Below are 18719 nucleotides of genomic sequence, written 5' to 3'. Positions count from 1 at the left end.
TGTGCTGTGAAATAGTTTCATGCATCTTGCAGGTGACCAGAAAAATGGCCCCATCTGGATTGCAAGCTCTTGAGGGCAGGACAAGTCTTACGAGCATCTCTGCATTCCCCACAGCCCCATCACGTGCTCATACTTTCTGGGTGCTTCGGAAAGCCCTGCTGGTCTCGCCCCCGCAGCACTGCCAGCTCTGACAAGGGCGGGCCTCAGAAGCCCTGGGTTGGGACCAGCCTCCTGGGATGCCCATGATTCCAAGCCCCAGGACCGTCCCCTCACCTTTCATCCTGTCCATCATCTCCATGGTCTCCCCAAAGAGCTCCTCTGCCTCCGTCTTGACGCTCAGGATCCGGCTGCCCTGAACCCCCAGCATGGGGCTCCTACCCAACTGGTCCTTCAACTCAGCATATTTTTGCTTTATTCTCTCAAATCCCTGAAAAAGGTGAAATGGTCTCAGTGCCACCGGCATCAGCATCATCCAAAGTCCTAAAGACCTTTGGCTAAAGCCCCCGAAATCATCCAAATCCACACACAGGGATGAGAGCTTCCTGACACTCCCCAGTCGGTAGCTGTGGCCTATGAAAACCCCTAGGCCCCAATCTATCTTACGCTTCTTCCTCATGTCCCTCCCTCCATCGGTGGCTCCTGTCCTTTCCCACCTAACTCCCCACACAGTACCAGGCACTTAGTTGTCACTTAGCAGTATACGTGGCAGCCTGGCCACTGTACTGGCACCAACCATGAATGCCGAAGTTCCCGGGACACTGGAGACCCAGACGATGGCTCTCGGATCACTGACATAATTCTGACAACGATGGGGCCCAGGTGAGGCTAAGTCAAGACTGCCTCTCTGGGTTGGGTAGCCAGGACGGGGGACAAGCTCTGGATTGGATGTCAAGGGAGCCCTGCTTTATAGGTGAGCTTTGGGCCTGGACGAAGTTACCCCTCCATCTGTAAGCAGAGAGGCACCGACTAGATCACCTGCAACATCCCCGAAGCAGCTCCCCAGAGGTGGTCCGAAGTGGAGTCCAGGTGCCAGCCCAGGTCAGGGTGAGTCCTGAGCCCTCTCTGATGACTCCACAGTAACATGTTCCACTTGCTTTTGAGTCCTCTCCTGCTCAGGACCCTCACCCTGGCTGGTGCTGCCGAGGATGACCTCCACCCGCTCTCACCTCCTGGGCGCTCAGCGCCCGCTGCTCAGCGCTCTCTGTGAGCTGCCGGGCCGACGCTGCCTGCTCCCGCTGCTGCCTCGCCCTGCGGCTGAGCTCCTCCATCCGCGCCCGGAAGTCACCCAGCTGCAAGGTCATTCCGGCCACCAGTCCTTCCGCCGGCCCCAGGACCTGCTGAACCTTGGTGGGGAAAGAGACCTGGATTGTGGTGGGTCTCCTAAGCGGGGGCCTCGTCCTTCTGTCCAGCTCATCAGGCAGCGAAAACTCTCTCCAAGCAGGATACACTATTGTCCCCCTGTTGACCCCCTATCTAACTATCCCCCCCCAAAGCAGCCCAGAGCCCACCCCTGGCTTTGTGCACCCAGCCACACAACCAGAAAACCAAGGGCTCAAAGCCAGGCCCAGAGCTCATAGCCCTCTGTCTTTAGGTTCCCTTCCAGGTCATTTTCTGGCATCTTCTGTATCTTGCACCTGAATCTATCTGTTCGTTCCCAAATGCGGCGGAAGGAAGCCACACCATCTCACCTCAGCAACCCTCTCCTGGATAAGCCGGAGGGATCGGCTGGTGCCTTGCATGGTGTCCTGGGCTTCCTGCAGCGCCGCTGCGCCCTGCCGAAGGTTCCCCACCACGTCCTCCACCTGGCCCTCCACAGCATGAGCCCGGCTCCTACGGCAGGGGGAGGCGAGGGGAGACAAGAGAATGAGCAACCAGTGAATGAAGAGATGCGCAGCTCCACTCACCAACTGGTTCAAGAGAGTATCCTTCCAGCCAAGACTAAAAAGGGAGCATTAATGGAGTAGCTTTTCCATCCCAGGACCCCACCGAGCAGACGTGAGGAGTGTGTTATGTCTGAGACACACTTCGGTGTCACCAATACAGAAGACAGGGTCACTCCGAGGAAAGCTCACCCTGGACGCTGTTTCTCACGTCACCCCCCCAACCATGGTAAGCAGCCCTCCTGTCCCCCAGCCCTCTGCACCCCTCTGACATGTACAGACTCTTTACCCTCTTCCAGCAACCAAAGGAGTGAGGGAGCAAAACAGCAGCCCAGCCCCGCGCGGGGAGACATGCAGGCTCGGGGCCCCGGGCCATACCTGGCCTGCTCGGCCTCCATCTGGAGCCTCTGAGCCCGAGCAATGTCTTTCTTGGTCTGAGACAGCACCAGGTCCACGTTGGGTAGCCTGGCAGCAATGGCCTGGATCTCGTTCATCTTCCGCAGGACTGTGGCCGAGTCTGTGGGCAGCCACAGGGCCAGCACGGCCTCACTGACCTCCTGGATGGTGGCCGCATCAGTGTCAGAGCCTGGAAGACAGCCGTCCATCAGACCGGGGGAGCCTCGCCACCTCCCCAAAGATCAGAGGTCTCTCCGAGCTGAGAAGCTCCATGGGCAGCACCCACGTGGCATCCCTGCCCCCGGCTGCCCAAGGGGCCGCCGTACCCCCGCGGGGACACTCAGGTGCCTGTTCTCAGAACTTCCAGGAACGTGGCAGGGAGGATGACTGTGGGCACAGCTGTGGCAGCTAAGTGTCTGGTGCCACAGGAAACTGCGGGCTGGAGAGAAGGAGGCAGTGCCAGACAGCTGGGACTGAACAATGCCGGCAGCGCAAACATAATCAGCCCTACACTGGGGAGAGCGGCCAGGAGCTGGAACTGCTTCCTTGGCAAGAAGACCCCTTCCCCGCACCCCTCCCCAGGGCCAGCGTGTTCCTTTCCACAAAGGCAGAGAAAGATCATCAGGTCTTTGCTCCAATGTCACCTTCTCAGAGAGACCAACCCCAGCCACGCAATCTAGAATCGCAACCTTCCCCCTGTGCCAACACCCCTTACTCTCCTTCTCTGCCTTCTCTTTCTCCCTAGCATTTATTGCCTCCCACATGCCGAACCCCTGACTCACGTATCTGTCTGTTTTCTGTCTGTTACCCTGCTAGAAACCCTGTGATGGGACTGGGTGTCATATCCCCGGCCCCTGCCACAGTGCCTGGTCCTCGGAGGCACTTGGTGTTTGTAGAGCGGATGAAAGATTCAAAGACCTCCAGACCCAGGCCTCCCCTCTACTCTTCAAGCAAACTGGGACAAGCCAAATGTCTCCTCTAAGCTCACTTTCCAGATCCATGAAATGGAAATAATGATCCTTAACCTGAAAGGACGAAATGAAACAACCAGTCAGCAAGAATTTTACAAACCAACTCTGGGTCAGAGAGCAAGGTCGGAACTACAGAAGTGGCATCTCCTCCCTATCTCTCCCTTTCACTTTTACAGAGCCCAGGGACTGATGTGGTAGGGGAAGGGGAACCTGACCACCCAGATGGTTTGTCCTGGGACTTTGGGCCAGCACATGGGGAACTCAGACTGAAAATCAAAGCAGACTCAGTCCCTGTCCTCACAGAGCTCAAAACCTAGTGGGACAGACAGGCACATAACCAAGGAGGGCCAGCCTGAGTGCCGAGGGTGAGCACAGGGTGCTGAGACAGCCCGAAGGGATGGAGGGCGGTGGGGGGTTCCTGGAGAGTGGGCCATCTAGAGGATGCTTAGAGGGGGAGTAAACTTAGCCAGGTCTGGAGAGGTGGGGCAGGGGAGCAATCCAGAGAGAGGAAAAACATTAGCAAAACCGTGTGTGTGTCCATCTAGAGTGTAGATGACAGAATGAGAAGAATCCTACCCATAATCCCTCCAAGCTGGATGCCCTTAGGCAGGCTACTGAACCTCCCTGTGCCTGGAGCTCTCCTCTGCAAAGTGGTGGGCAATCAGGACTAACCCATGTAATCCCCGTGAAGTACTCGGAACAGTGCCGGGCACTTAGTGAGGACTCAGTGAGCCTGAGCTATGATTTTTGTGGATTCCGTCTGAAGACCTGGGAAGACCACGTGTCCTCCTTCCCCCACAGGCCTCTCACGCACGCCCCCACACTCACCCCGCACACAGCAGCAGCTAGTTGGTACCTATGCCCCCCGCACAGTACTCTGGAAACCAAAACCCACTGCCATGGATACTATCAGAACTGTCCTGGGCCCTTCGCAAGGGTCGGGCCTCTCTTAGACCCTGCTCCTTCTCTCTGCCCCTGGTCCCATCAGAGGACTTGACCTGAGACACACACATAATTTAGAGGACAAAAGGGATGCCCCAGCCCAGCAACTTCCTGCCTGTTCATGTGAGCCCAGGCTGTACCCCAGAGACTTCCTAACCTCCCTCCCACCTCCTGGTCAAGACTGACACCATCCAGCCTCACCAGGCTCTGCTTGGGGGAGGATTTCCTTATCTGCGAGTCCAAGCCCCAAACCTTGGCCTGCCCTTTGTCCTGGTTTCTGGAGCACCATCTCCCTGCATCCACTCTCCCCCATTCTGGGGCTTGCCAGGAGGCTGACCCCAGCCTGTCCTCAAGCAAGCCATGGCTACCAGCGATCCTCCCTGCCCGTCTCCAACCTGCCTTCCACACTTAGGAGGGGGTGGGGCCTGTTGGGAGCAAAGGCACCGCGATAGTAGCAGGAAGAGCCCTGTTGTCACACCAAGCCCTCGGCTCCTATGAACTGGGCTCCCGGCCAAGCAAATTCCCTGGCAGGGACCAGAAATCTAATAATATCAGCTCATATTCCTGAGGCGACTTCAATTTTTCAAAATACACTTTACATCAATTACTAGGTCCCCGGAAGGAACATGAAATACTACCAGCCCAGTTTGCAGAAGCAAAACGTGAGGCAAAGAGAAAAGCAACCTCCCTGAAGTCACAGGTTCCTGAGTCCTGTCCGGGGATCTTTCTACTCCCAGGGTGGCAAGAGAGGGGATCTGGTTCATTTATCCCTTCATCCAAGACTGGATGCTTTTCTGTGTCTGGCCTTACGCTGGGTGCCAAGGACACAGCGAACAAGACAGACAGCCATCCCTTTCCTCCTGGACTTTAGAGTCTAGGGGACAGACTAACAATACACCCGTAGACAAATGAATTCAACCACCACAGGCTCGGAACAGTGCGATAAAGGTCAGGCAATGAAGGTCAGATGCTGGGGGGTGGAGGGGAGGGGGCAGCCAGATGGGGTGGTCAGCAAAGACCCCTCTGGGGAGATGATATTTCAACGGAGACCATGAGGGATAGAATCGGCAGCCTTGGAATGAACATTCCAGGCAGAGAAAGAGCACGTCCAAGTCTCTGAGGCAGGTAAGAGCCCGCTGGGTCAAGGACAGGCAGGGAGCAAAGCAGGGAGGACACAAGGCCACACCCAGGAGGGGAGCAGAGGCCACAATAACTCTAAGAGTGAGGGAGAGCCAGGGAGGGATCTGGAACACGAGGGGAATGTGAACCCACTTATGCATGTTTCAAAGCGGATGGAGGTTGTTCTGGTGAAAGTGAACCATAGCGGGGAAGGAGGGAAGGACTGAGAACACCTGAAGGGCTGTGGCAGCCATCCAGGTGAGCGGTGGGCACCTGGCCCCGGTGGCCTGGAGGTGAGGGGAGGAGGCAGCTAGCTGATGGAGGGAACGGAGGGTCTAGTGCCAGGCAGGAGTCCAAATATCAGGTCAAAGGGGAGTAAGGGCCAGGCTCACCTGACAGGAAGTCCCGCACCTGCTGGATGAAAAGCCGCATGCGCCTGACGTCTTCCTCCATCTGGGAGCGGCTGGCACTCACCTGGGTCTCCAGGCGCTGGGCGTCTGACTGCACCTTCGAGGCGGCCTTCTCGGCGGCCTTGATCTGCCAGCACACGCTACAGTCAGCAGTGGTCCAGGCCCCAAGAGAGCCTCTCAGCAGCCCTCAGGGATTCTGTGGACACCACTACCCAAGATCTACCTGGGAAACATTGGTAGCTAACCTGGTTTGGCTCTGGAAGAAATGATATGGGGTCAGGTAAAAAAGCCCAAAACACTAGCCCCACACTCGCCCTCTCACTTGCTGTGGGGCCTCAGACAAGTTACTTAACCTCTCTGGGCTTTTGTCTCCTGACTTGTAAAATAAACACTGACTTGCCCTGCGGACTCTACCCCCTTAGCCTTTCCCTACGTGGGCCCACCAACCCTCGCCCCCAGCTGCACCTACCATCTGCCGGGTCTGCTGGAGCTGGGCGTCGAAACCCTGCAGCTGCTGGGCCACCTGCCCCGCCATCCGGAAGGCCCCACCCGCCCTGGGGAGGGCACCTCTGCAGTGAGGGCCACATGCCGTGCCATTGTCTCGGGGACACAGCTCTCCAGGGCACGCTCCTGGGGTACAGGCCGTCTGCCTGGAGCCCCCGCAGAGCTGTGGACAGAAGGAGGCGTCAAAGAGGGTACCCAAGGCTCTTCAACAACCACTCCCATCCCACACCCAGGGAACAAACAGCCAGACATCTCCATGGCAACCAGGCACCAGAAACTTGTTTCCTTGGCAACCACTGAGCACACCGTGAGGGGCCAAAGATCAGGATGGGTGGGGGAGTGGGGCAGGTTCACAGGGCCCTAGGAGGAAACCCGGCAGCAGCTGGCATGTGACAAACTGGGGCAGGGGGATCCAGGAAGTGGGGTTCCATGCCATGAGTCACCTTGTTGATGGTGGGTGTCAGATCAGGCAAGGAAGCCATCTCCAGCCTCAGGGCCACCAGCTGGGGACTGCTGACTCCGGCCCCTCCTCCCAGCTGACCCTCCAGCCTCTCTGCCTCTCTCCGGCTGTTCCTGAACTGCAAGAGCAGGCGAGAGCCGTCGGCGACCTGCTGAGCAGCCTGGGAGGACCGCTGGTAGGCTGCGGTCAGCACCCGGAAGGCCCCTGGGGGAAGACAAGAAGGGAACTGAGCCGCCCTGGCTCTGGAGGCCTGGAGATGGAGGGCCAGCAGGTGTGGCGCCGTGGCGTGGCGCAGCCTTGCGTGCCGCTGTCTGAGCAGCCCTCCTCACCTAAAGGATTCGCACCGCTTATCCTTTCAAACTGTTCCTTCTTGCTCTGATAAAGAATGAGGAGGTGATTGAAGATTCTGTCCAGATTCTTCAGGTCTTCCGAGAGGGACAAGGTCTCCTCCTCCAAGGGCAGATAAGGCTGCAGGCCCTGGAGAGTCTGCCTGAGATGGGAGAAGAGCTTTCACTGAAATATGGGAGAGGGGCCGCCTCCCCAGAACCTGCCAGCCCCTCGGAGAGACCTCTCTGAGTCAGGAAAAAGAGAGGTCTTCAGCAAAGGCTGCAGAATGCAGACCCCACAGTCCGAGGAGGATTCCGGGGGGACAAAGGCTCAGAGAGCCGTCACACGCTCCCTCTGTCCTTCAGCGGGCAGATCGCTGGTGCAACTCTACAATCCTGGGCCTGCTGCCCCTCCCCAGAGCTGGCTTCCACGAGGAGCATCACCCTGACCCCTTCCCCCCTGGCTCACTGCAGGCTGACACCAGCTTTACCACCTGCACCACCTGCTCGCCAGGTCTCTCCTCCGCAGCCCACACGTCCCCACAAGCAGCCATGGCTGCCTCCCACTGGTCGTCTCCACCCAAAGCGGGCCAGGATCCACCAGCCCCGACCTGCAACCATTCAGCTTTCAGAGATTCCTCTCTCCCCATCCCCTTTGCTGGTCTACCAGCCACCAAGTCCCTCCTGCGGGCTTTGCATTCTTCAACTACAGGCTTTGCTCTGGCATGGAACGTCCTTCCATGGAACACCCTTCCATGCCTGCTTTTTCAGCCTACCAAATACTCATAGACTCGCTACTCAATTCTGAGACTTGGGTCAGTCACATACCTGGATGACTCTGGGCACGGAAAAGTCAGCTAGCGCTTGGGGAATGCAAACTAATTATAGAAACTTCCAGAACCAAACCTTCCTTCTTAAGAAGGCGCTTCTGCTGGTAAGAAGGAGGTGTGGGTGGGGCCGCTTCCATTCCAAAGGCAAATACAAGTTATTTTTAGAGCCCCTGCCTCGCGGATGCCCTGCACCAGGGTGACTAATGCAGAGGTGACTCTCTCCCACAGGCAGCGCTGGGCACTTGAAAGAACACTGGGGCTCCTGCCTGTGCTCCGAGTCCCCGTCCTGCCCCTCAGTGGCCGCGTGACTCTGTCACATCACCTATCTATCTGTGCCTGTTTTCCCACCTGCAAAACGGAAGTAATGACACCCACCACACCAACATCACCGGACTGCTGTGATAGTTCAAAGAGAGAGCGCGTGTGAAAATGCTCTGTAAGCTGTAAAGGGCTGTGCGAGTGGAGGGAAGGACCAGCGTCTGCCACTTCTGTAAACCCACGTGATGTAATTCTTCCCGGTGCCCGGCAGGGAAAGGCAAGTTTACCTGATGGAGAAAATGGCACTGGCCACCTGGGACACCTCCTGCTCGGTGACCAAGGGATGGGAGAGGATTGCTTGGATCTGCTCCATCTTGCTCTTTGCATCGGCGATCCAGGAGGTGAGGCCGGGATCGTCCAGGCCCAGACCGGGCCGTAGGCTGGCGGTGACATTTCGGAGGCTGCCGAGGCGCAGGGACTGCCCCCGGAAATCGGCATCGTAGATCTGGAAGCAAGGGTGGCAGGCCACGCACACCGGGTAGAGGTCACAGTAACCTCGTTGGCACTGGTCGCAGCGGGGTCCGGTCAAGCCAGGGCGGCAGAGGCAGCGGCCTGAGGCCTTGTCACAGCCTGGGCCCTCAGTTCCCCGGAAGTCACAGTCACAGGCTAAGGCGGGTAAAGACGATGGTCAGGGTTGGGGGTCAGGAAGCTAAGGCATGTGGTGGGGAGGGCCTGAAGCAAGGTCTGACCTCAGGGCCCATCTACAGGGCTTGGAACAGTAAGCGGTCAAGGCCACAGTAAAATCACAGCAATGGCAGCAATGAAAGCAAGCCCTTACTTAGTACCTACTGTGTGCCAGGCGACAGGCACTGCCCTAAGTTAGACACCTGCCTGCACAGTCACTCTGTGACAGAGTTAGCCACCCTCATTTTCCCACGCATGTAGACAAGCAACAGGCACAGAGATACTAAGTGCAGTGTGCCCTCAGGAAACCAAGGCCCTGGGGGCAGTGACTGGCCCCAGCCACTCAGGAAGACAGAGGCCACGCTGAGACCAGACCTGGCTCTGCACGCTCCAGGGCCCACGCTCTGTGGCTACCTGTCAAACGGACTCTGGGGGAATCACACCTTTCCCCTCAGGACGCACTTTCTCCATCAAGGAAGAAGCTCCTCCCCCCCCCCATCCTGGAGATGGCTTCTGGGACATGCTGTCTCAGGGAAACGGGCAGCGAAGCAACCCTCCGGTCCCGGGCACGGGCACAGGGGGACGGCCTGACATCCGGCTGCCCTGGAGCTGGGAAGCTAAGCCGACGGCTGGCGCAGTTGCGGGGAACACGCACACTCACGGGGCTACCAGGGCCCACTCCACACATAACAATACGGGACGTCCTCCCGCACCACAGACCCTCCCACGCGCCCTCTACCAACTGCCCACCCGAGCGCTCGCCCCCCATGCCCCTCCATCCCCCCGCTCAGTAAAGCACCCACCACGGCATGTTGTGCCTGCATCTCCGTACGTCCGGTCAGGACACTGGCGTATGGCTGCGGCACTGCACGTCAGGCCACTAAACCCTTCTCGACAGGGGCACTGCCCCGTGAACTGCGGGGGAGAGTACCATGAGGGCATCTGCCTCGCAGGCCCGGCCGAGCCCTGGCATCGGGGCCTGCGTCCCAGATCCCCGGTCAGCACACAGGGTCCAGGACGCGCTGACGGCCTGCAGAGCAGGTGTGCCCCCAAAACAAGGGCTCCCATTCAGAGCCGAGCTCGAAGTCGAAGCCCCAAATGGCCCCGTAGAAGGCTCCGAGCCACACAGGGAGGGAGAATGGGGACAGTCTGACTTTGGGCAGCGTGGAAGGGAGACAGAGGCTGATGCGCAGGCCCCCTTTTCTACGGAGGGACCCAGGGGCCCACCGCCTCCTATACCTGGTTGCACTGGGGGCCGAGGGAGTTGTGAGGGTCACAGGCACACGGTTCACAGCCCCGACCGCTGGCCAGCTTCCAGTGGTAGGGAGCACACTGGTCACATTTGGGGCCCACCACGTGGGGCAGACACAGACACTGCCCACTCTCCTCATTGCACGGCATGTCCCGACGAGACCCCAGGAGGCTGCAGTCACAGCCTGCAGGAGGGAGGGTTACTGAGCTCACAAGACAACTAAATAAAGCACATCCCTAGAGGGCACACATCAGGGAGAGGGCCCAGCCTGGGAAAAGAACCAGGCAGGGTCATTCTTACCAGATAACCTGGCTGACTCACAAGGCCAGGGCGCTTTCCTGCCCGGCACCTGACAGCTTGCCCCGCCCTCCCTCCCTCTGACTGACTCAGTGCCACCTTCTAACCCAGGCCTGTGCTGCCACCTGCTGGAGACCCAGGGCACAGCATCCGGCACACAGCCCCGAGGTAAGTCAGGAGCCTGGGAGCCCACGCCATCTTCCCCATGCTGTCCCAGGCTGGGTCCCCCTACTCACGGTGGCAGCCCTGCGGGTTGGCATAGGTGAGTCCCGTAAATCCTGGCTTGCACAGGTCACAGCGCTCCCCCTGCACGTGCTCCTTGCACACGCACTGCCCAGTCACCGGGTCACAGGGAACCCCCGGCACTGCCCCATCGGGATCACACTCGCAGGCTGAGAGACAAAAGCAACCACCACAGTAAACATAACAAGGAAAAGCAGAAAGCGAAGAGCAGATTGCAGAAGCCAGACTGCCTGGTTCAGATCTTTACTCCACCACTTACTAGCTTATAACCTTACAACCTCGGTCAGGTGACTTAACCCCTCTGTGCCTCAGTTTCCTCATCTGTAAAATGGGTGTAGTGATACAACTCTCATAGGTTTCCTCTGAGGAACAAATGAGTCACGAAAAGACAGAACCGTGTTTGGCACATGTTAAGTACTACAGAGGTTTTTGTGGTCATTATTTCCCAAACAACTGCTATACGCCAAGCACTGAGCTGGGCATGCTTGCCTGTTGCCTTATGTAATCCTCATGACAACCCGGAAAGGTGGGAACACACTCAAGGTCACACAGCCAGTAACTGTGGGAAACAGAGGTCAACTTGTCTTTCTCTTTCCCTATACAAATAATAGCACCAGTAAGTGAACCAGCTTTCTCCCACCCCCACACCCAGACCTCTTGCAGGCCTTTCAAAATGCAGAGTCTTTCTCCATCTAAAAAGTCCTTCGTGATTAACCCCGCCTGATTCAGATTGCTCCCGTCCACCTGCTCTCTCCTGTGCGAACGCACTGGCCTTGTGGACATGCTCAGTCCCTCCTGGCTGTTCCATGCAGATGTTCCTTCAGGAAACATTTCTTCGGCATCAGCTATGTGCCTGTCATGGCGCTAGGGCCTGAGGATATAGGACATAATCCCTGCCATGGAGGAGTTCTCAATACTGGCAGAGATCGAAAAACACAGAGCAAACCACATGACCACATGATAAAGGCAATAACATATACATGGACGAAGGGCTTAGGCGGCCTTTTTCTCGTGTGGTTTACATTGCCAAACAAGTGTCTGTGTTTCCTGACAGCAGGAACTGTCTCTTATATTTACTTTTGTCTCTCCTATGTCCAAAATAAGAGCTACGTAATTATCGATTGACTGATTGATTGATGGTCCAGAGAGGTTAAGCGATTTGCTTAGAAATCCACAGCTATATTAAAACAACTGCCCACAAGTCCTGACAAACAACCAAGGACTTGGTGTTTCCTCGTGCTTCCTGAGGGCTCGAGTGTCCTCAGGGACACACACGCTGCGGTGAGTGTGGGCAGACGACACACTGGCCCCGAGAGCCCCTACTCACGGATACAGGTCTCCTGAATGGAAGCCCCGGGACGCCGGTTGCGGAAATAGTGCAGCTGACACCGCTCACAGTTCTTGCCCTCAGTGTGGTCCCGGCAGTTGTCACACACGCCTCCGTTTGTCCCCTGGCTCGCAGCAAACACAGCTGGGTCGAAGTGACAGCTCTCTGAGTGCCCGTTGCAGTCACATCCTGAAAAAGGAGATTCCCAGGGCTGACCATAGACCAGCCCCACTTCCGTCCATAAAGCACGTTCCACACTAATGCACTGACATCTCTTACAACTCTCCAAGAAGTTCAGGTCTAGGAAATGGGGAAACTGAGGCCCAGGGAGGCTTGTCTAACTCATTTAAGTTTATATGGCCAGTAAGAAAGCAGACTACAGTAAGAATTCAGGCCTACTACCCCCCAGTATGGGGACTAACCCAAGAATAACATCTGTGTGGGGCCAAAAAGGGAGCCCTTTGATGGTCCATCCCAACCCTCCCCCACTGCCACCACGGATCTCCTGCTGGGTCACTGCCTCTCTCTGGGCTGGAGACCCTTGTTTCTCCCACTTGGGCAGACAAAGGCCCTGACTCCAGGGGGCCCTCTGAAGCAGGAAACCAGGTATGGCCTAGACAGGACAACGTAAGTGGAGGGGACAGAAGAAAGTGGATCTGGGGATACCATGAAGGCCATGTGGCATCGGACCTTTGGGCCTGGCTGAGAAGAAGGTTTGGGGAGGCAGAGGGTGGTTGCAACCCAAAATCCCTCCATCCCCACAGAGTAAGGAAAGCTTACATTACCGGGGTGCGATCAAGATTAGATTTAAATAATAAAGAACAGATTCTCCTTGTGTCCAGGTGAGATCATTGAGGCCCAGAGAGGCCAGCACCCCACCCAGCCACTACAGGGGAGACGGTGAGTCCAGGACCCTACGCTGGCATTCGTGGGGATCCTGGTCATCTGCGGGTCTCCAGGGCCGATTGCTGTGGAAGGGTGCACAGCGTTCACAATTGGGGCCAGCAGTGTTGTGCTGGCAGACGCAAACATCGTGGACCTGGAAAAGGGGCCACCTGTTATCAGGAATAATTATCAAAGGAATGTCCCCGGCGATGGACCTGCCCTTTCCNCCCCCCCCCCCCCCCCCCCCCCCAGGGTCCAGCTCAGACCCCACCTCTTCCAGCTTTCACTCAGCTCCAGGGACACTCCCAGCTGCCTGCTTGTGTGCTGTTGTGGGTTTGTGTGTGCATGTGCGCGTGGGCCCTTCTACTCTAACTCGGCTTTTTAAAGCTCCTTCCTGGGGACCTGGATGGCGCAGTTGGTTGAGAATCTGACTCTTGGTTTGGGCTCAGGTCCTGATCAAGCCCCATATCGGGCTCTGTGCTCCAAGTGGAGCCTGCTTGGGACTCTCTCTCCCTCTCCCCCTGCCCCTCCCCGCCCCGTGTACTCTCTCGCTCTCAAATAAATACATCTTAAATAAATAAATAAATAAATAAATTCCTTGCCCTTGGACATCCCCACGATCCCCAGTTCAAAGCAGCACCTGGAAGGTGCCCAGACACCCTTATTGGCAAACTATGATCCTAGAACTTTGTGGGCCCTCTGGAGTTTATATTCCAACAATCTTTGACTACGGCTGTTTGACTAATGGGACCACTATGATCAATCGTTACTAGACTCATTAAGATATAAAAACAGAATAGCTACCGTGTGCTCACTGTCTTCTGAATTAAGCCCGACACCCTCCGCTTGGCATTAAAGACTCGGATGGCACTGGCCCCATCTTTGTTTCCCACTCGGAACAGCACAGCCAAGCTGAATCTGCAGCGGTGTCCTGCACAGCCCTGTTTTTCCCCACCTCTTGGCCTTTACTGATGTTTTTCTTTCTGCCTGGAATTCCCTCCTCTCTCCCCTCACCAGTAAGATCCTGCCAGCTAGAATGACACCTTCTTCATCGGGTCTCCCTGGATCTCAATCCTGGATACAACGCCAGAGTCACGTGGGAAACTTTTTTAAAAAAATACCATTGCCAGGCCCAGCTCGATCCAAACCTCAGGGACAAGGGCCAGACACTGGTACTTTTTAAAGTGGTGATTGGGGGGTGCGGCCAGATTCGGGAGCCCCTGGGGCTGGGCGTGCCCTGTCCCTCCTCTCCATCTCCCAGCACATTGTATTCCTCATCCGTCAGATTCGGCCTGTGTTCGTCTCCAGGCCCTAATAGATGACACATTCCTGGAGCCGGTCTCCCTCTGGCCTCCTCTGCAGCCCTGGGCAGGGGCTGGCCCAGCCATGGGAAGGACGAAGCTGCCCAGGGCTCATTTCACCTGTGTTTCCCTTGCAGGCCATTTTACACGACTGCCCTGTGCCCGTCAGCCGCCAGGGTAAATGAACTCCCTATGTGAACAGAAGAAAAGAAGCCCCAGAAAAGCGAAATGACTTCTTCTTCTGCCTCAGAGCCCAAAGTTCTCTCTCCTTTACTGATGGTTCTCACATGTGGTTTCCCCGCAAACCCCCCAGGGCTGCTGGTGAAGCTGGAGTTTCCCCCCCCCCATCCCCGATGCATCTGACTCAGCGGCTCTGTTCTCTCACCCTGCCCCTGACCTCGCCACCAGATGTGACTCTAGAGTCCCCAAACCAGTGCCTCTCCACCCTGGCAGAGCTGAGAATCCCCTGGAAGCTTTAAAAACCAATAATAAAACTGGAATATCTGAGGAAGGAGGTCTGGGCACTTTTTTTTTTAAGCTTCCCAGGAAATTATAACGTATAGCCCGGGTTGAGCAGCATTGCCTTAAGCTCCTTCAAGACCCACAGATGTGCTTACAGGTGACTGAAAATCAAACCCTCACAAGCCAGAAGGCAGGCTTAATTAAGGAAGTGCTTACACAATTCTGATCTCTGAAAGAATCATCACTTAGACTCTTTTCCACCATTGCTAAAATGTTAAAGACTCAAGTCCTCGTTTTATAGGAGCCCCAGGAACAGCCTCCGTCTGCTTTGGTCTTGCTCTCCCCTCAGCCCTTCCCACCCGGGGCTGTCACCTGCACGGTGGCGGAGGGGCTGGCCGAGGCTCCGGGCTGCGGGGCGCAGCGGTCAGCGTGGCCGTGGCAGAAGCAGCTGCCTTGCAGACGCAGCTGGGACACGGCGTAGTAGGCACTGGGGGGGTAGTAGCCTCTCTGGGGCACAGGGGCCAGCCTGGTGAAGTTAACTCTCAAGTTTGTGATTTCCCCCAGCTCTGAGAGGGGGCAAGCAACAAGGAGGGAGGGGGTTGGGGAAGGGAGAGTAAAAAAAAAAAAAGGAAGTTAGACGCAAAATCGAGTCTCCTCGGGCAGGATGAATAAGGAAAGGAATTCTGATCTTACCACACCCCATCTTCCCCGCCTTCCTAAGGTTGGTTATATCAGGAGCCATCCTCCTCAGCCCTCAACCCTCCCAAGGCAGAGAAGACCCCTGCACTCCACCTCAGGCCTCCTGAGTCTACCACCCAGCCCAATGGAACAAGCAGGGTGAGTATTAAATCCAACCACGTGGACAGAAATATGAAAGACCAGGGAATTTCTGTGACCCAAGTTCCAACCAACTAACCATTTCAAGTCCCAACTTCCAAGTTTCGCTCCCCACCCATAGTTCCACCACAAGCAAGAGGAGTAACCACACTGACCTTGAATTTTTTGACTTTGAGTGGCCGGAATCCCAGATGCTAAATCCATAATGTTAAGTTGAACCTACAGAGAAAGAGGGAAGGGAAGGCCTGGGGAAGAGGTAAATGGGGTACCCCACGCTCAGAGGAAGTCTCCCTTCCCACCTAAGCTCCATCCCTGTCACACTGCTTAAAGGTCCTTCTCACCTGGAACCTTGAGCAGACCACGGATGTGAGGCCTGCCAACCACCTGAGGGAGTGAAATGATCACTGGGCCCTAAATGTGTGTGTGTGTGTGGGCAACTTCTCTCTACTTGAAAATACAGATATCCCAAGAATTTCCTGATTCCCTTGGGTCAAAAACAATGGTAAGCTGTAGAATGTGCACCTGAGGGTTTAGGGAATACTAATTTTCCAAACACCTTGGATGAATGAGAAGGTCCAGGACTCAAGGATTCATGGAGGTGGTCACCACCACCCTCTAGACAACCCCCATTTCCACGATGCTTTTCCTTTTTCATAAAAACAACTCATTCAATGGAACTTCACCTGAATGTCCCAGAGCTTTCATGACAGCCCTCCACCGGTCAGGAAAAAGTCCTGTGTTCTGATCTGGCGTCTAGGGAGTGTGGCTAATTAACATGGATGTGGGCTGGACTGTAACCCAGAAGGACTATAACTGCGAAGGAAAGAGGTACCGCCCACAGGGAGGGCAGCTCGCTGAGCATTGGGTGCCTAGGAGAGCCACAGGGAGGGAGCCTGAGCCAGAGAAGGGAGGACAGAGCCCAGCCCGCAACCTCCCTCAAGTGGCGGGGAGGGGAAAGGCAGTTACGAAAGAAATGCAAGAATCCCAGCCCAGGTGGGAGGAGTCAGGGAGAGAGTTCTGAGCTGTTTCTAGAGGCAGGTATTCGGTTTCTCGCTCAGGGTGTAAGTGCCGGTGACCTGCAGCTGTGGCTTGTACCTGAATTTCCCCAAGGGCCAGGTGGACGGATTAAACTGAGAAAGCTCATTCTTGTGTTCAACCCTATCAAGGTGAAATCAGAGATGGAATTCAATTTGTGTAATTTGCTCACTTGAATCTAAAATAACCATCTCAAAGTCCTCGCACAGAAGCAGAGTGGATTTTACCCTTTCCACCATGGGCGCGTGCCAAGGAGCCGGGGGCGGTGGCTAAAGAAGAGGGCGGGGCTGGGTTATGCAGTGCCCTCGACGTGTTTTTGAAATATTCCTCCTGAGTAGCAAAGGGGACAAACAGCAAATATTCTGAAAGCAGCTAGGGAGCAGGAAAGACAGCGAGGCACACCCAGGGGCCATCTCTTCTCCAGAGGCTGGAGGACTGTGTGAGCAACGTGACGCCAGGGACCACCCCCCAACACACAACCCTGAGCTTACTTTTCGGAGTTCCCCTCTACCTACCTTCCCCCCATCCAGGTGCCCGTTGGGCCTCTGGGGCAGGGACTGGCACCGAACATCCTGCCAGCTCTGAGGCTGGCCCTGGCGGACCCGGGGGAAGGCGGAGGTGCAGTCGGCAGCCAGGTACTGGTACACCTGCCAGGTGTTGCCGAAGTCGGAGGAGCGCTCAATCAGCATCCCAGCGGGCATGGGCCCCTGTGGGGACACAGACAGCACGGGGGCCTTGCGGACAGACTGACTGATGGGAAGGGGCCCCCAGAGAGACACAATCATCGAAACAGGCTCCTAAGGGTGCACAAGTGGTTCCCCCGAAAGAATTACAGTGAGGGAGGGAGAAGGGGCACAAGAGGGAACAAGCGGGCTTCAGGGCATCCGGGTCCAGTTCTCCTGACAAACACTGGCCCTGTCAGATCTTCCCCAGGGGAACTGTGGAAACCAAGAGAAAGGTGATCTATACTCTAGAAGAATGGGATCCCTAGCTCAGCCCACCACCCAGGCGGTCAGGCCAGAAAATTATCCCACAGCCAAATGTCCGGGCCCTCCCAACCTCTCTCCCCACTTCACTGGAGAGGCCTTCCTCCTCCGCCCCCCGCCCCCTGCCCGGCGCTGTCACCCGTTTCTGGGTTCTCGGGCCTCTCAATGCTGTCTTCATGCTGATGGCTCCCAGCTTGGACCACACCCTCAAACTACAGGTCCAGAAACCCAGCCTCCAAACAGACCCCACACCAGGCCCTGTCTCCAGCTTCAGTGCCCATCCCCCTCACCTCTCTAGAAGACGGCCCCTGATTTCCTGTTGTTCACTCTCACCTTGGTTCCACCCACCACCACACACAAAATGGACTGTATCACCTCTCTGCGAAAAACCCTAGAATAGCTTCCCACTATTTTTTTTCCAGCTTTACTGAGATAGTATTGTCATGTAATATATGTAAGATGTATAATGTGACGATTTGACACACGTACATACTGCAAAATGATTGTTGTCATAGTGACACATCCATCCCCTCCCATAATTTCCATTTTTTGTGTGTGGGGGTAACATGTAAGATTTATACTCTTAACCACTTCCAGGAATATAATATGGTGTTCAGTGCAGTCACCGTGCTGTACACTAGATTTCCAGAACTTAATCATCTTACAGCTGGAAGTTCGTGCCCTTTGACTAATATCTCCCCATCCCCCGCCCCCCAGACCCTGCCAATCACCATTCTAGTCTCTATCTGTATGGGTTCAGCTTTTTTAGATCCCACATATAAGTGAGAACACGTGGTGTTTGTCTTTCTTTGTCTGACTTATTTCACTCAGCAGAATACCCTCAAAGTCCACCTATGTTGTCTCCAAAGCCAGGATTTCCTTCTTTATAGCTGAATATCCCATCATGGATAGATATATGGACAGGGATTACATTTTCTTTGTCTGTTTGTCTGCTGATGGATACTTAGCTTCTTCCCATGTCTCGGGCTACTGCGAATAATGCTGCAATGAACACGAATGTAGAGATATCTCCTCGAGACAGGGATTTCATTTCCTTCTGATATATACCCAGGTGGAATTGTCAGATCATAAGGTAGCTCTGTTTTCAGTCTGTGGAGGAGCCTCCATATTATTTTCACAGGTGGCTGCACCAATTTACATTCCCACCAACAGTGCCCAAGGGGTCCTTTTTCTCCACATCCTCGCCAGCACGTACAGCGTGTCTCTTGGATCACAGCCCTTCTAACAAGCCTGAGGTCATGCACCAGCGCAGTTTTGATCTGCATTTTTCTGAGGGTTCATGGTGTTGAGCAT

The 18719-nt window shown here is 55.8% G+C and overlaps 1 protein-coding gene across 10 annotated transcripts in view; it reads right to left on the bottom strand.

The window, feature by feature from the left end:
- The window catches only part of LAMB3 (laminin subunit beta 3), a 141771-nt gene that overhangs the window by 2785 nt on the left and 120267 nt on the right, over positions 1 to 18719 (bottom strand). For all 10 annotated transcript variants that reach the window (XM_034666921.1, XM_034666914.1, XM_034666916.1 and 7 more), the window contains 17 exons: positions 16935 to 17126; positions 15540 to 15603; positions 14920 to 15113; positions 12818 to 12938; positions 11900 to 12088; positions 10566 to 10721; positions 10020 to 10216; positions 9584 to 9695; positions 8384 to 8762; positions 7012 to 7172; positions 6666 to 6886; positions 6188 to 6385; positions 5701 to 5845; positions 2259 to 2466; positions 1689 to 1830; positions 1167 to 1343; positions 274 to 427 (listed from right to left, as the gene is read on the bottom strand). In XM_034666921.1, the coding sequence (XP_034522812.1) occupies positions 274 to 427; positions 1167 to 1343; positions 1689 to 1830; positions 2259 to 2466; positions 5701 to 5845; positions 6188 to 6385; positions 6666 to 6886; positions 7012 to 7172; positions 8384 to 8762; positions 9584 to 9695; positions 10020 to 10216; positions 10566 to 10721; positions 11900 to 12088; positions 12818 to 12938; positions 14920 to 15113; positions 15540 to 15603; positions 16935 to 17126 (3010 nt within the window). The remainder of the gene's footprint in view (positions 1 to 273; positions 428 to 1166; positions 1344 to 1688; positions 1831 to 2258; positions 2467 to 5700; positions 5846 to 6187; positions 6386 to 6665; positions 6887 to 7011; positions 7173 to 8383; positions 8763 to 9583; positions 9696 to 10019; positions 10217 to 10565; positions 10722 to 11899; positions 12089 to 12817; positions 12939 to 14919; positions 15114 to 15539; positions 15604 to 16934; positions 17127 to 18719) is intronic.

The sequence above is a fragment of the Ailuropoda melanoleuca genome, chromosome 8 (genome assembly GCF_002007445.2).
Source record: "Ailuropoda melanoleuca isolate Jingjing chromosome 8, ASM200744v2, whole genome shotgun sequence".
Classification (NCBI taxonomy): domain Eukaryota; kingdom Metazoa; phylum Chordata; class Mammalia; order Carnivora; family Ursidae; genus Ailuropoda; species Ailuropoda melanoleuca.
The sequence above is the reverse complement of the archived record's forward strand: the minus strand, read 5'-3'. Positions and strand labels throughout refer to the sequence as shown.